General features: G+C 49.6%; 2 protein-coding genes across 3 annotated transcripts in view; one reads left to right on the forward strand and one right to left on the reverse strand.

Annotated features, from left to right (window-relative positions):
- Positions 1–13189, reverse strand: part of dcst2 (DC-STAMP domain containing 2) — a 70592-nt gene that overhangs the window by 54660 nt on the left and 2743 nt on the right. For both annotated transcript variants that reach the window (XM_070868672.1, XM_070868673.1), the window contains exon 2: positions 1177–1873. In XM_070868672.1, the coding sequence (XP_070724773.1) occupies positions 1177–1693 (517 nt within the window). In that variant the 5' untranslated portion in view covers positions 1694–1873. The remainder of the gene's footprint in view (positions 1–1176; positions 1874–13189) is intronic.
- dcst1 (DC-STAMP domain containing 1) overlaps positions 8593–13189 on the forward strand; it is a 50817-nt gene continuing 46220 nt past the window's right edge. The window contains exons 1-2 of the mRNA XM_070868489.1: positions 8593–8704; positions 12828–12953. Of these exons, the coding sequence (XP_070724590.1) occupies positions 8593–8704; positions 12828–12953 (238 nt within the window). The remainder of the gene's footprint in view (positions 8705–12827; positions 12954–13189) is intronic.

Raw genomic sequence — 13189 nt, forward strand, 5'->3', positions numbered from 1 at the left:
ACAAAGAACTCGACAAGCCATTGGGCACCCTGGTTTGGGAAGAGCTCTTATAGGTTAAATCCATCACGTTCCGCCAGGCCCACCCCTAAAAAGAGAACAAAAGAGATATCTAAAGGCAAACGGTGCAAAGAGCTGTTGGTGCCACCATCCATCTGTCCAATCGGGACTAGTACCAGCTACTTGTCATAGTCATATGTCTATCCTGATCGTGCGCTATATTTGAACTACCGCTGCCTTAATAAAATGGCGTACAACTCCTCAGACCCTTTGCGCATCTGTGTGTGATCTGTGATCCCAATCTTCCATTCTCTCATTTGGTGAAATCCCAACCCTCACATATATTCAACTGGGGCAGCGGCTCAGGTCTCATCGGCCTCCCGCCCCGACATCAATGGATCTGAATATCAGGTGGGGCGTATAAACGTATAATGCGATATCGGTCGTTTTGCACCCCCAACCGCTCACCTCCCCCGCCCCCCGCCCCCCCCCCAACCATCCGCTCCCCCACACACGGCTTGCTATCCACTCCCGCCATGTGTGGTCCAGAAACCATATAAGAACATAAGAAATAGGAGCAGGAGTCGGCCATACGGCCCCTCGAGCCTGCTCCGCCATTTAATACGATCATGGCTGATCCGATCATGGACTCAGCTCCACTTCCCTGCCCGCCCCCTTATCCCCTTATCGTTTAAGAAACTGTCTCTCCCCGCCTTAAATGTATTCAGTGTCCCAGCTTCCACAGCTCTCTGAGGCAGCGAATTCCACAGATTTACAACCCTCTGAGAGAAGAAATTCCTCCTCATCTCAGTATTAAATGGGCGGCCCCTTATTCTAAGACCATGCCCCCTAGTTCTAGTCTCCCCCATCAGTGGAAACATCCTCTCTGCATCCACCTTGTCGAGCCCCCTCATAATCTGATACCTTTCGATAAGATCACCTCTCATTCTTCTGAATTCCAATGAGTAGAGGCCCAACCTAGTCAACCTTTCCTCATAAGTCAACCCCCTCATCTCCGGAATCAACCGAGTGAATCTTATGAATTCCATGGCTTCCGTTGCTAATGATTTCCCGACGCCAAATTTAGTGCCCGCCTGACATTAGCTCCTTAAAAACCCCTCCAACCGAATTTCCAGCCCATTAACGCGCTGGCGGGCAATCGGTCCCCGGGACACTTACTTGCGAAGATGTGGGGGAACATGAGAAAGGTGTTGACCCGGATCTTTACCGACAGGCCCATGCCCAGCCCCAGGAGCACGCCGATGGTTATCGTCGACACCAGGCAGTACCACAGGTTGTACTCCTGGACGAAGAGCGTGAAGAGGCCATAGACGCTGGTGAAGATGAGGCCGAAGATGAGGCCGCCCAGGCTCCGCAGGCATTCCTTGACGACGTTGTCCTCCTCGATCCGCGCCTCCCCGGGCTTCCTCGCCTGGGCCTCGGCCCCGTGCAACTCGTCCGCCCGTTTCCAGCAACCCAGCTCGGGGCAGCAGGGACAGCAGGACTCGAAGCACATCTGGGCACGCCTCTGCCTGTACACGGTGAACCGGCGTTTCCTCGGGCGCCCCGTGGCAATGTAGATCCACTTGAGGACGCAGGTCCGAAGCGACTCCTTCCACGGCGCGGTTTGTTTATGATTGAGCCTCTTCCACAGCGCCCGGAGCACCTTGTTTCGACCGGCCATGTTGTGGGGCATCGGTGGCGTAAAGACGCAGGAGATAATGTCCGACGGAGTATCACTGCAGCACTACGAGCGTTCTGCCACTTTGACGTGCGTCGTTCCAGAGGTTAGCATCAGTCGTACGTTGAGTGCAGAAAGCAGAGTCCGGGAGTTACGCAACCTCCATCAGCTTGTCGTCTCTCTGTAGCTCCCTTACTGTAAAGGTACACATAAGAACACAAGAACATAAGAAGTAGGAACAGGGAGTGACCATTTTGGACCCTCGAGCCTGCTCTGCCATTCAACAAGACCATGGCTGATCTTCTACCCCAACTCCACCGTCCTGACTGCAATGTATTTGCTTCATGGGTTCATTGCTTAAGAATTCATTGCAACACATTGCTATTAAGAACCAGGTGATTTATTAGAAAAAGGTGTTGTTATATAGGTAAACCTGTAAATACCTTGTGTGGCCACCAGAGGGCTCATCCCCTGGAGTCCCAAGGGATCCCACAATCCCTTGGGAGCACTGGTACTGAGGGAGGCCTCACAGGCTGGAGAGGCACTCTGGAGACCTGCAATAAAAGACTAAGGTCACACTTTACTTTGAGCTCACAGTCAGACTCTTTGTTAAACCTGTTATGTATGAATAATCACACTACACATTACCCCGTTCATCCACCAGGCTCACAACTGCATACCTCATCCCCCGAACCCAACTGGCTGGGGTTTTATTGAGGCTTGTGAACATCACCACCATCATAGGCAGTCCCTCGGAATCGAGGAAGACTTGCTTCCACTCTGAACAGACCAATACGAGAGCCACAGCCCCTGTCACAGGTGGGACAGACAGTTGAGGGAAGGGGAGGGTGGGACTGGTTTGCCGCACGCTCCTTCCGCTGCCTGCGCTTGGTTTCTGCATGCTTTCAGCTTTATAAACGCCCGAGCATACTCACCGGTGCATTCATTACACTTATCTTGTCTTCCATTTGGATAGGCTGGGATTGTTTTCTTTGGAACAGAGGAGGCTGAGGGGAGACCTGATTGAGGTGTATAAAATTACGAGGGGCCTGGATAGAGTGGATAGGACGGACCTGTTTCCCTTGGCAGAGGGGTCAACAACCAGGGGGCATGGATTTAAAGTAATTGGAGGGAGGTTAAGAGAGGATTTGAGGGGAAATGTCTTCACCCAGAGGGTGGTGGGGGTCTGGGGTGGAACTCACTGCCTGAAAGGGTGGTAGAGGCAGAAACCCTCACCACATTTAAAAAGTACCTGGATGTGCACCTGAAGTGCCGTAACCTACAGGGCTACGGACCGAGAGCGGGAAAGTGGGATTAGGCCGGGTGGCTCTTTGTCGGCCGGGGCGGACATGATGGGCCGAAATGGCCTCCTTCCGTGGCGTAAATTTCTCTGATTCGATGATTTCATTGACCCATGCTGATGTCAACAAAACAAGTTTTATTTATATAACGCCTTTAAGGTAGTGAAATGTCCCAAGGCGCTTCACAGCAGCGTTATAAGACAAAACAGATCAGTTTGACACCAAGCCACAGAAGGAGATATTAACACAGGTCACCAAAAGCTTGGTCAAAGAGATCGGTTTTAAGGAGCGTCTTGAATGAAGGAGGAAAGAGAGAGGCAGAGAGGTTTAGGGAGAGAGTTCCAGAGCTTGGGGCCCAGGCAGCTGAAGGCACGGCCACCGATGGTGGGGCGATTATAATCAGGGATGCTCAAGAGGGCAGAATTAGAGGAGCGCAGAGATCTCGGGGAGTGTTGTGGGGCTGGAGGAGGTTACAGAGATAGGGAGGGGGCGAGGCGATGGAGGGATTTGTAAACAAGGATGAGAATTTTGAAATCGAGGCGTTGCTTAACCAGATACCAATGTAGGTCAGCGAGCACAGGGGGTGGTGGGTGAGCGGGACTCGGTGCGAGTTAGGACACGGGGACAGCGAGCACAAGGGGTGATGGGTGAGCGGGACTCGGTGCGAGTTAGGACACAGGGGCAGTGAGCACGGGGTGATGGGTGAGCGGGACTCGGTGCGAGTTAGGACACGGGGCAGCGAGCACAGGGGGTGATGGGTGAGCGGGACTCGTTGCGAGTTCGGACACGGGGGCAGCGAGCACAGGGGGTGATGGGTGAGCGGGACTCGGTGCGAGTTAGGACATGGGGCCAATGAGCACAGGGCGTGATGGGTGAGTGGGACTCGGTGCGAATTAGGACACGGGGGCAGAGAGCACAGGGATGATGGGTGAGTGGGACTCGGTGCAAGTTAGGACACAGGAGCAGCGAGCACAGGGGGTGATGGGTGAGCAGGACTCGGTGTGAGTTAGGACACGGGGGCAGCGAGCACAGGGGGTGATGGGTGAACGGGACTTGGTGCGAGTTAGGACACGGGGGCAGCGAGCACAGGGGCGATGGGTGAGCGGGACTCGGTGCGAGTTAGGACACGGGGGCAGCGAGCACAGGGGGTGATGGGTGAGTGGGACTCAGTGCGAGTTAGGCAGAGAGCACAGGGGACGATGGGTGAGCGGGACTCGAGGCGAGTTAGGACACGGGGGCAGCCGAATTTTGGATCACCTCTCGTTTACGTTGGGTAGAATGTGGGAGGCCAGCCAGGAGTGCGTTGGAGTAGTCAAATCTAGAGGTCACAAAGGCACGGATGAGGGTTACAGCACTATCCTGCACTGCGGTCTCTGGGCCTTCGCGTAGGTTTACCAATCCCAACCACAAACCCTGCTGGGAGAGCTTATCATCTCGATTTTTCCTGAGCAGGTATAACTTTGACTGGTCTGTACCCACCTTGTTATATTTTAAATAGTGATTCCTCTTTGTACATCCACCTCACACCAGTCATGATGGATCTAATACTTGGCCAATAGGAGTTCTAGAATGCCTACGTGCGATGCCATTGGCTCAGACCTCTTAGCCAATGATTGATCGGGAAATGGATCTGCCTCCTGCACCCCGCGATTGGCTGGTTGGGGCTGTGGAATGTATTATTACTCAAAGCCATGGAGATTCTAAAACAGTTGGGATTTTAACCCCCAGCTTTTATTCTCTTTTTCATCTGGGGGCTAACAATTCCAGCTGTTTGTAGCAAGAAAATTCAGGATGGTGTTTGATTGTGTTGTGTTAATTGCTTCCAGTAGTTTTGGGGCAAAGCTTCACCAGGAGTGGGGCAGGCTATAGGGGCCGAGATGTGGAAGAGTTAGAATTTAAGAACATAAGAAATAGGAGCAGGAGTCGGCCATTTGGCCCCTCGAAACTGCTCCGCCATTTAATAAGATCATGGCTGATCCGATCATGGACTCAGACCGCTCCCCATAACCCCTTATCCCCTTATCGTTTAAGAAACTATCTATTTCTGTCTTAAATTTATTCAATGTCCCGGCTTCCACAGCTCTCCTGAGGCAGAGAATTCCACAGATTTACAATCCTCTGAGAGAAGAAATTTCTCCTCATCTCAGTTTTAAATGGGCGGCCCCTTATTCTAAGACCATGCCCCCTAGTTCTCGTCTCCCCCATCAGTGGAAACATCCTCTCTGCATCCACCTTGTCGAGCCCCCTCATAATCTTATACGTTTCGATAAGATCACCTCTCATTCTTCTGAATTCCAATGAGTAGAGGCCCAACCTCCTCAACCTTTCCTCATAAGTCAACCCCCTCATCCCCGGAATCGACCGAGTGAACCTTCTCTGAACTGCCTCCAAAGCAAGTATATCCTTTCGTAAATATGGAAACCAAAACTGCACGCAGTACTCCAGGTGTGGCCTCACCAATACCCTGTATAACTGTAGCAGGACTTCCCTGCTTTTATACTCCATCCCCTTGGAGAACGTTAGAGGAGATGGGGTCATCTCAGAGATATTGGAGGAGGAGGGCACATCTCAGAGATATTGGAGGAGGAAGAGGGGTCACTTGAGATCGGTAGATATTTAGACTCTAAGGGACTCAAGGGATACGGGGATCGGGCGGGAAAGTGGAGTTGAGTTCAAAGGTCAGCCGTGGTGTCATTGAATGGTGGAGTTGGCTCGAGGGGCGGTTTGGCCCATTCCTATTTCTTATGTTCTTATCACAGAGACTTGGAGAAGGTGGATAGATCTCGGGTTGGCAACCAGTAACTAGTGGGGTGCCGCAGGGATCAGTGTTGGGACCCCAACTATTTACAATCTATATTAACGACATGGAAGAAGGGACTGAGTGTAACGTAGCCATGTTTGCTGACGATACAAAGATGGGAGGAAAAGCAATATGTGAGGAGAACACAAAAAATCTGCAAAAGGACATAAACAGGCTAAGTGAGTGGGCAAAAATTTGGCAGATGGAGTATAATGTTGGAAAGTGTGAGGTCATGTACTTTGGCAGAAAAAAATCAAAGAGGAAGTTACTATTTAAATGGAGAAAGATTGCAAAGTGCCGCAGTACAGTGGGACCTGGGGTCCTTGTGCATGAAACACAAAAGGATATTATGCAGGTACAGCAAGTGATCAGGAAGGCCAATGGTATCTTGGTCTTTATTGCAAAGGGGATGGAGTATAAAAGCAGAGAAGTCTTGCTACAGTTATACAGGGTATTGGTGAGGCCACACCGGGAGTACTGCGTGCAGTTTTGGTTTCCATATTTACAAAAGGATATACTTGCTTTTGAGGCAGTTCAGAGAAGGCTCACTTGGTTGATTCTGGGGATGAGGAGGTTGACTTATGGAGAAAGGTTGAGGAGGTTGGGCCTCTACTCATTGGAATTTAGAAGAATGAGAGGTGATCTTATCGAAACGTATAAGATTATGAGGGGGCTTGACAAAGTGGATGCAGAGAAGATGTTTCCACTGATGGGGGAGACTAGAACTAGAGGGCACGGTCTTAGAATAAGGGGCCGCCCATTTAAAACTGAGATGAGGAGAAATTTCTTCTCTCAGAGGGTTGTAAATCTGTGAAATTCGCTGCCTCAGAGAGCTGTGGAAGCCGGGACATTGAATAAATTTAAGACAGAAATAGACAGTTTCTTAACCGATAAGGGGATAAGGGGGCGGGCAGGGAAGTGGAGCTGAGTCCATGATCCAATCAGCCATGATCGTATTAAAAGGCAGAGCAGGCTCGAGGGGCCGAATGGCCGACTCCTGCTCCTATTTCTTATGTTCTTGTGTTATCTCAGAGACTCGGAAAAGGAGGATAGATCTCAGAGATATTGGAGAAGGAGGGGATGGATCACAAAGATATTTGAGGAGGAGTATAGATCTCAGACATCGTATAAGGAGGAGGGACCTTAAAAGAGGCCTTGACCACTCCTGGCCTCAACCATTCTATGCTTTTGCAACTTTCTCCTCATTCTCAGTGACTGTTTTAAACTGATGACCTCTCGTCCCTGACTCCCCAACCAAAGGAAATATTCATGCTTTCAAAATCTCTGTAATTTTATTGAATCGTCTCCCAGCCCCCCCTGCTCCAGTGGAAATAGGTCTCAGAGTCCTATGTGGCTATCAAGGCCTTGGAGGGGCTGCAGAAGAATGGTCCCGGGGGATGAGGGCCTTCAGTGACGGGGAGAGACTGGAGAAGCCGGGGTTGTTCTCCTCGGAGCAGAGAAGGTTGAGGGGGTGATTTAATCGAGGGGTTCACTATCACGAGGGGTTTTGAGGAGTAAATCAGGAGAGACTGTTCCCAGGGGGCAGGAGGGTGGGTAACCAGGGGGACACAGATTGACGATAATCGGCGATGGAACCAGAGGGGGAGATGGGGAGAATGTGTTTTTGACGCAGCGAGTTGTTGTGATCGGGAACGCGCTGCCTGAAAGGGCGGTGGGAGCAGATTCAATCGGGGACTTTCAAACGGGGGAATTGGGTAAATACTGGAAGGGGGGAAATGTGCCGGGCTGTGGGGAAAGAGCAGGGGGGAGTGGGACTGATTGGATCGCTCTGTCACAGAGCCGGCACAGCACGGGCTCCGTGGGCAGAACGGCCTCCTTTTATGCGGCGAGGTTCTATGAAGTCACAGTCCATCAATCCAAAAGGGAATTCTTCATTCTCTTGTGTCACAAGGAAATTGTGACATCAGAATGGGCAGTTCTGCGAATTGGAGGTGCCGGAATTTTGAACCTCGAGAGCGCACTGGGTGATTCAGCAGCCCAGACATGCGATGGTCGTGTTATGCGTACGAAGATAAGTGGGGAGAGAGGAGAGAGACGCAAGACAGAGCCGAAATGTAACATGAGCGAGAATCCAGCGAGGATGAGAGGGAGCGGCGAGGAACGAGTAAAGGGACGATGTGGAGGGGGCGTGTAGAGGAGGGGAGAGGGAGCAGCGAGGAGGGGAGAGGGAGCAGAGAGGAGGGGAGGGGAGAGAGGGGAGAGGGCAGAGAGAGGAGGAGAGAGACAAGAGAGGGGAGGAGAGGGAGCAGAGAGGAGGGGAGAGGGAACGGAGAGAGAGAGAGAGAGAGCAGAGAGGAGAGGAGAGGGAGCAGGGAGGAAGGGAGAGGGAGGGGAGAGAGAAGAGAGGAGAGGAGAGGGAGCAGAGAGGAGGGGAGAGGGAACGGAGAGAGAGAGAGAGAGAGCAGAGAGGAGAGGAGAGGGAGCAGGGAGGAAGGGAGAGGGAGGGGAGAGAGGGGAGAGAGAAGAGAGGAGAGGAGAGGGAGCAGAGAGGAGGGGAGGGGAGAGAGGGGAGAGGGCAGAGAGAGGAGGAGAGAGACAAGAGAGGGGAGGAGAGGGAGCAGAGAGTGGAGGAGAGGGAGCAGAGAGGAGGGGAGAGGGAGCGGAGAGAGAGAGAGCAGAGAGGAGAGGAGAGGGAGAAGAGAGAAAGAAATGAAGAATGATGTGATGGCAGAAAGTGTGGAAGAGAAACGATATCGAAAGCAGCATGGGAAGTTGCCATATTCAAGTATGTTGGCATTAACTGTGCAATTGTATCTTTCAAAGGACAGTGCTTTTTCAACCTACCTTTCGACATGCCGGGAATACACTGCTTGAGTTTTCCTCTGATGGCTTCAAAGGTGTTGGATGAAGATGGAGATGTGTTGTGTAATTCCGTGGCCCAGTTTGTGTCGTTCTCTGTGCGCAGTAATAGATGAATCACTCGTACCGACAGAAATGATACAGAATAGATACAGCCCCTCGAGCCTGCTCCGCCATTTAATACGATCATGGCTGATCCGATCATGGACTCAGCTCCACTTCCCTGCCCGCCCCCTTATTCCCTTATCGATTAAGAAACTGTCTATTTCTGTCTTAAATTTATTCAATGTCCCGGCCTCCACAGCTCTCTGAGGCAGCGAATTCCACAGATTTACAACCCTCTGAGAGAAGAAATTTCTCCTCATCTCAGTTTTAAATGGACGGCCCCTTATTCTAAGATCGTGCCCCCTAGTTCTAGTCTCCCCCATCAGTGGAAACATCCTCTCTGCATCCACCTTGTCGAGCCCCCTCATAATCTGATACATTTCGATAAGATCACCTCTCATTCTTCTGAATTCCAATGAGTAGAGGCCCAACCTCCTCAACCTTTTCTCATAAGTCAACCCCCTCATGCCCAGAATCAACCGAGTGAACCTTCTCTGAACTTCCTCCAAACAAAGCAAGTACATCCTTTCATAAATATGGAAACCAAAACTGCACGCAGTACTCCAGGTGTGGCCTCACCAATACCCTGTATAACTGTAGCAAGACTTCCCTGCTTTTATACTCCATCCCCTTTGCAATAAAGGCCACGATACCATTGGCCTTCCTGATCACTTGCTGTACCTGCATACTATCCTTTTGTGTTTCATGCACAAGTACCCCCAGGTCCCGTTGTATTGCAGCACTTTGCAATCTTTCTCCATTTAAATAATAACTTGCTCTTTGATTTTTTTCTGCCAAAGTGCATGACCTCACATGTCATGGGGGACTTTCTTTTTCATGTGGACTGGGCAAACCAAATTTGCAGTAATAATGCAGAGGACGTGTTAAAGGAAGGCATTCAAGTTAGTTTTCCAGATCAGTTTGTTGAGGAACCAACTAGGGAATAGGCTATTTTAGATCTAGTATTGCGCAATGAGACGGGGTTAATTAGTAACCTTGTAGTAAATGAGCCTCTTGGGAACAGTGATCATAATATGATTAAATTTTATATTGAGCTCGAGAGTGACTTCGTTAAGTCCAAAACTCGGGTCTTAATTCTGAACAAAGCATAGGAATGAGACACGAGTTGGCTAAGGTAGATTGGGAAATGAAATTAAAAGCTATGATGGTAGATAAACAATGGGCAACATTTAAAGAAATAAATCATGATTCATAACGAATATACATTCCCTTAATGAATAAAAAGCCCATGGAAAAAATGGTCCAACTGTGGATAACAAGAGAAGTTAAGGATAGTATCAGATTAAAAAAAGGAGGCTTATAACGTGGCCAAAAAGAGTAGTAAGCCTGAGGATTGGGAGGATTTTAGAATTCAGCAAAAGAGGACCAAGAAATTGATAAAGAAAGAGAAAATAGAGTATGAGAGTAAACTAGTGAGAGAGAGAGACATAAAATCAGGTTGGAAAAGCTTCTATATGTATGTAAAAAGGAAGAGATTAGCAAAAGTAAACATGGGTCCCTTACAGGCAGAGACTGGAGAAATTATGAGAAGTAATGAAATAGCAGAGACATGAGGGGACAAAATCTTAGAATAAGGGGCCGCCCATTTAAAACTGAGATGAGGAGGAATTTCTTCTCTCAGAGGGTTGTAAATCTGTGGAATTCGCTGCCTCAGAGAGCTGTGGAAGCTGGGTCATTGAATAAATTTAAGACAGAGATAGACAGTTTCTTAACCGATAAGGGGATAAGGGGACGGGCGGGGAAGTGGAGCTGAGTCCATGATCGGATCAGCCACGATCGTATTAAATGATGGAGCAGGCTCGAGGGGCCGTATGGCCTACTCCTGCTCCTATTTCTTATGTTCTTAAACAAATATTTTCTATTTTTCTTCAAAGAAGAAGACACAAAACGCATTCTGGAAATAGTGGGGAACCAACTGTCGAGTGAGAATGAGGAACTTAAATAACTCAGTCTTTGTAAAGAAGTAGTACTGGAGAAATTAATGGTACTAAAAGTCAGCATATGGCCTGGACCTGACCGCCTACACCCTAGTGTTCTAAAATGCAGAGATAGTCGATACATTGGTTGTGATCTTCCAGAATTCCCGAGAATCTAGAATGGTCCCCGCGGATTTCAAGTGGGCAAATGTAACCGCGCTATTCAAGAAAGGAGGGAAAGAGAAAACAGGGAACTATAGACCAGATAGCCTGACATCAGTCGTAGGGAAAATGCTAGAATCTATTATTAGGGACATGGTAACAGGGTACTTAGAACATCATAGGACTGGGCAGAGTCAACACGGATTTATGAAAGGGAAATCATGTTTGACAAATCTGTTAGAGTTTTTTGAAGTTGTAACCATCAGGGTGGATAAGGACAACCAGTGGATGTAGTATATTTGGGTTGTCAGAAAGCATTCGAAATGGTACCACACAAGATGTTATTACATAAAATGAGGGCTTATGAGATTGGGAGTAACATATTAGCATGGATTGAGGATTAGTTAGTGGATAGAAAACAGAGAATAGGAATAAACAGGTCATTTTCGGGTTGGCAGGCTGTAACTAGTGGGATGCCGCAGGGATCAGTACTGGGGCCCCAGCTATTTACAATCTATATTAATGACTTGGATGAGGGGACCGAGTGCAATGTATCCAAGTTTGCTGACGATGCAAGGCTAGGTGGGACAGTAAGCTGTGAGGAGGACACAAAGAGGCTGCAAAGGGGATATAGACAGGTTATAACCTGTGCTGGACCTGCCCTGGGAGTGTTTCACGGGACAGTGCAGAGGGAGCTTTACTCTGTATCTAACCCCATGTTGTACCTGCCCTGGGAGTGTTTGATGGGACAGTGCAGAGGGAGCTTTACTCTGTATCTAACCCCGTGCTGTACCTGCCCTGCGAGTGTTTGATGGGACAGTGTAGAGGGAGCTTTACTCTGTATCTAACCCCGTGCTGTACCTGCCCTGGGAGTGTTTGATGGGACAGTGTAGAGGGAGCTTTACTCTGTATCTAACCCCGTGCTGTACCTGCCCTGGGAGTGTTTGATGGGACAGTGTAGAGGGAGCTTTACTCTGTATCTAACCCCGTGCTGTACCTGCCCTGGGAGTGTTTGATGAGACAGTGTAGAGGAAGCTTTACTCTGTATCTAACCCCGTGCTGTACCTGCCCTGGGAGTGTTTGATGGGACAGTGTAGAGGGTGCTTTACTCTGTACCTAACCCCATGCTGTACCTGCCCTGGGAGTGTTTGATGGGACAGTGTAGAGGGAGCTTTACTCTGTATCTAACCCCGTGCTGTATCTGCCCTGGGAGTGTTTGATGGGTAGAGGGAGCTTTACTCTGTATCTAACTCCGTGTTGTACCTGTCCTGGGAGTGTTTGATGGGACAGTGTGAAGGGAGCTTTACTCTGTATCTAACCCCGTGCTGTACCTGCCCTGGGAGTGTTTGATGGGACAGTGTAGAGGGAGCTTTACTCTGTACCTAACCCCATGCTGTACCTGCCCTGGGAGTGTTTGATGGGACAGTGTAGAGGGAGCTTTACTCTGTATCTAACCCGTGCTGTACCTGCCCTGGGAGTGTTTGATGGGACAGTGCGGAGGGAGCTTTACTCTGTATCTAACCCCATGCTGTACCTGCCCTGGGAGTGTTTGATGGGACAGTGTAGAGGGAGCTTTACTCTGTATCTAACCCCGTGCTGTACCTGCCCTGGGAGTGTGTGATGGGACAGAGTAGAGAGAGCTTTACTCTGTATCTAACCCCGTGCTGTCCCTGCCCTGGGAGTGTTTGATGGGACAGTGCGGAGGGAGCTTTACTCTGTATCTAACCCCGTGCTGTACCTGCCCTGGGAGTGTTTGATGGGACAGAGTAGAGAGAGCTTTACTCTGTATCTAACCCCCTGTACCTGCCCTGGGAGTGTTTGATGGGACGGTGTAGAGGGAGCTTTACTCTGTATCTAACCCCGTGCTGTACCTGCCCTGGGAGTGTTTGATGGGACAGTGTAGAGGGAGCTTTACTCTGTATCTAACCCCGTGCTGTCCCTGCCCTGGGAGTGAGTGTTTGATGGGACAGTGTAGAGGGATGTTTTCTTGACCCTTGAATAACTTAGCCTTGTTTTCCCTCTAGCGCTTAAAAGCATCTTTAGCCATCGCTGCCATCCGTTTGTTACTCGTTTCCTCTGGAGCGAACCCACAGAATTCCGGATCAGCAAGTTCTTCATTGGATTTGGGATTGGTGCGATGCTTGGGATTGGTGGGTGACATTGGAGCAATGGGCGAAATGTCCTGTTCGTTTTCTATCCTATCTCTCTCTTCGTCTCTGCTGCAGCAAGTGTTGTCTACATGTTTGAGAGCTGGCCCCTGTTGTGTATGTATATACCCTGTACACTCAATGCACAGTTACATAAGACCAATGAATGTATCTTTACACTGTATACACTATGCCAGCACCACCAGAGGGTGTAACTGGTGGAGACCTAGAGGTCATCT

Source organism: Pristiophorus japonicus, chromosome 30, assembly GCF_044704955.1.
Source record: "Pristiophorus japonicus isolate sPriJap1 chromosome 30, sPriJap1.hap1, whole genome shotgun sequence".
Lineage (NCBI taxonomy): Eukaryota > Metazoa > Chordata > Chondrichthyes > Pristiophoridae > Pristiophorus > Pristiophorus japonicus.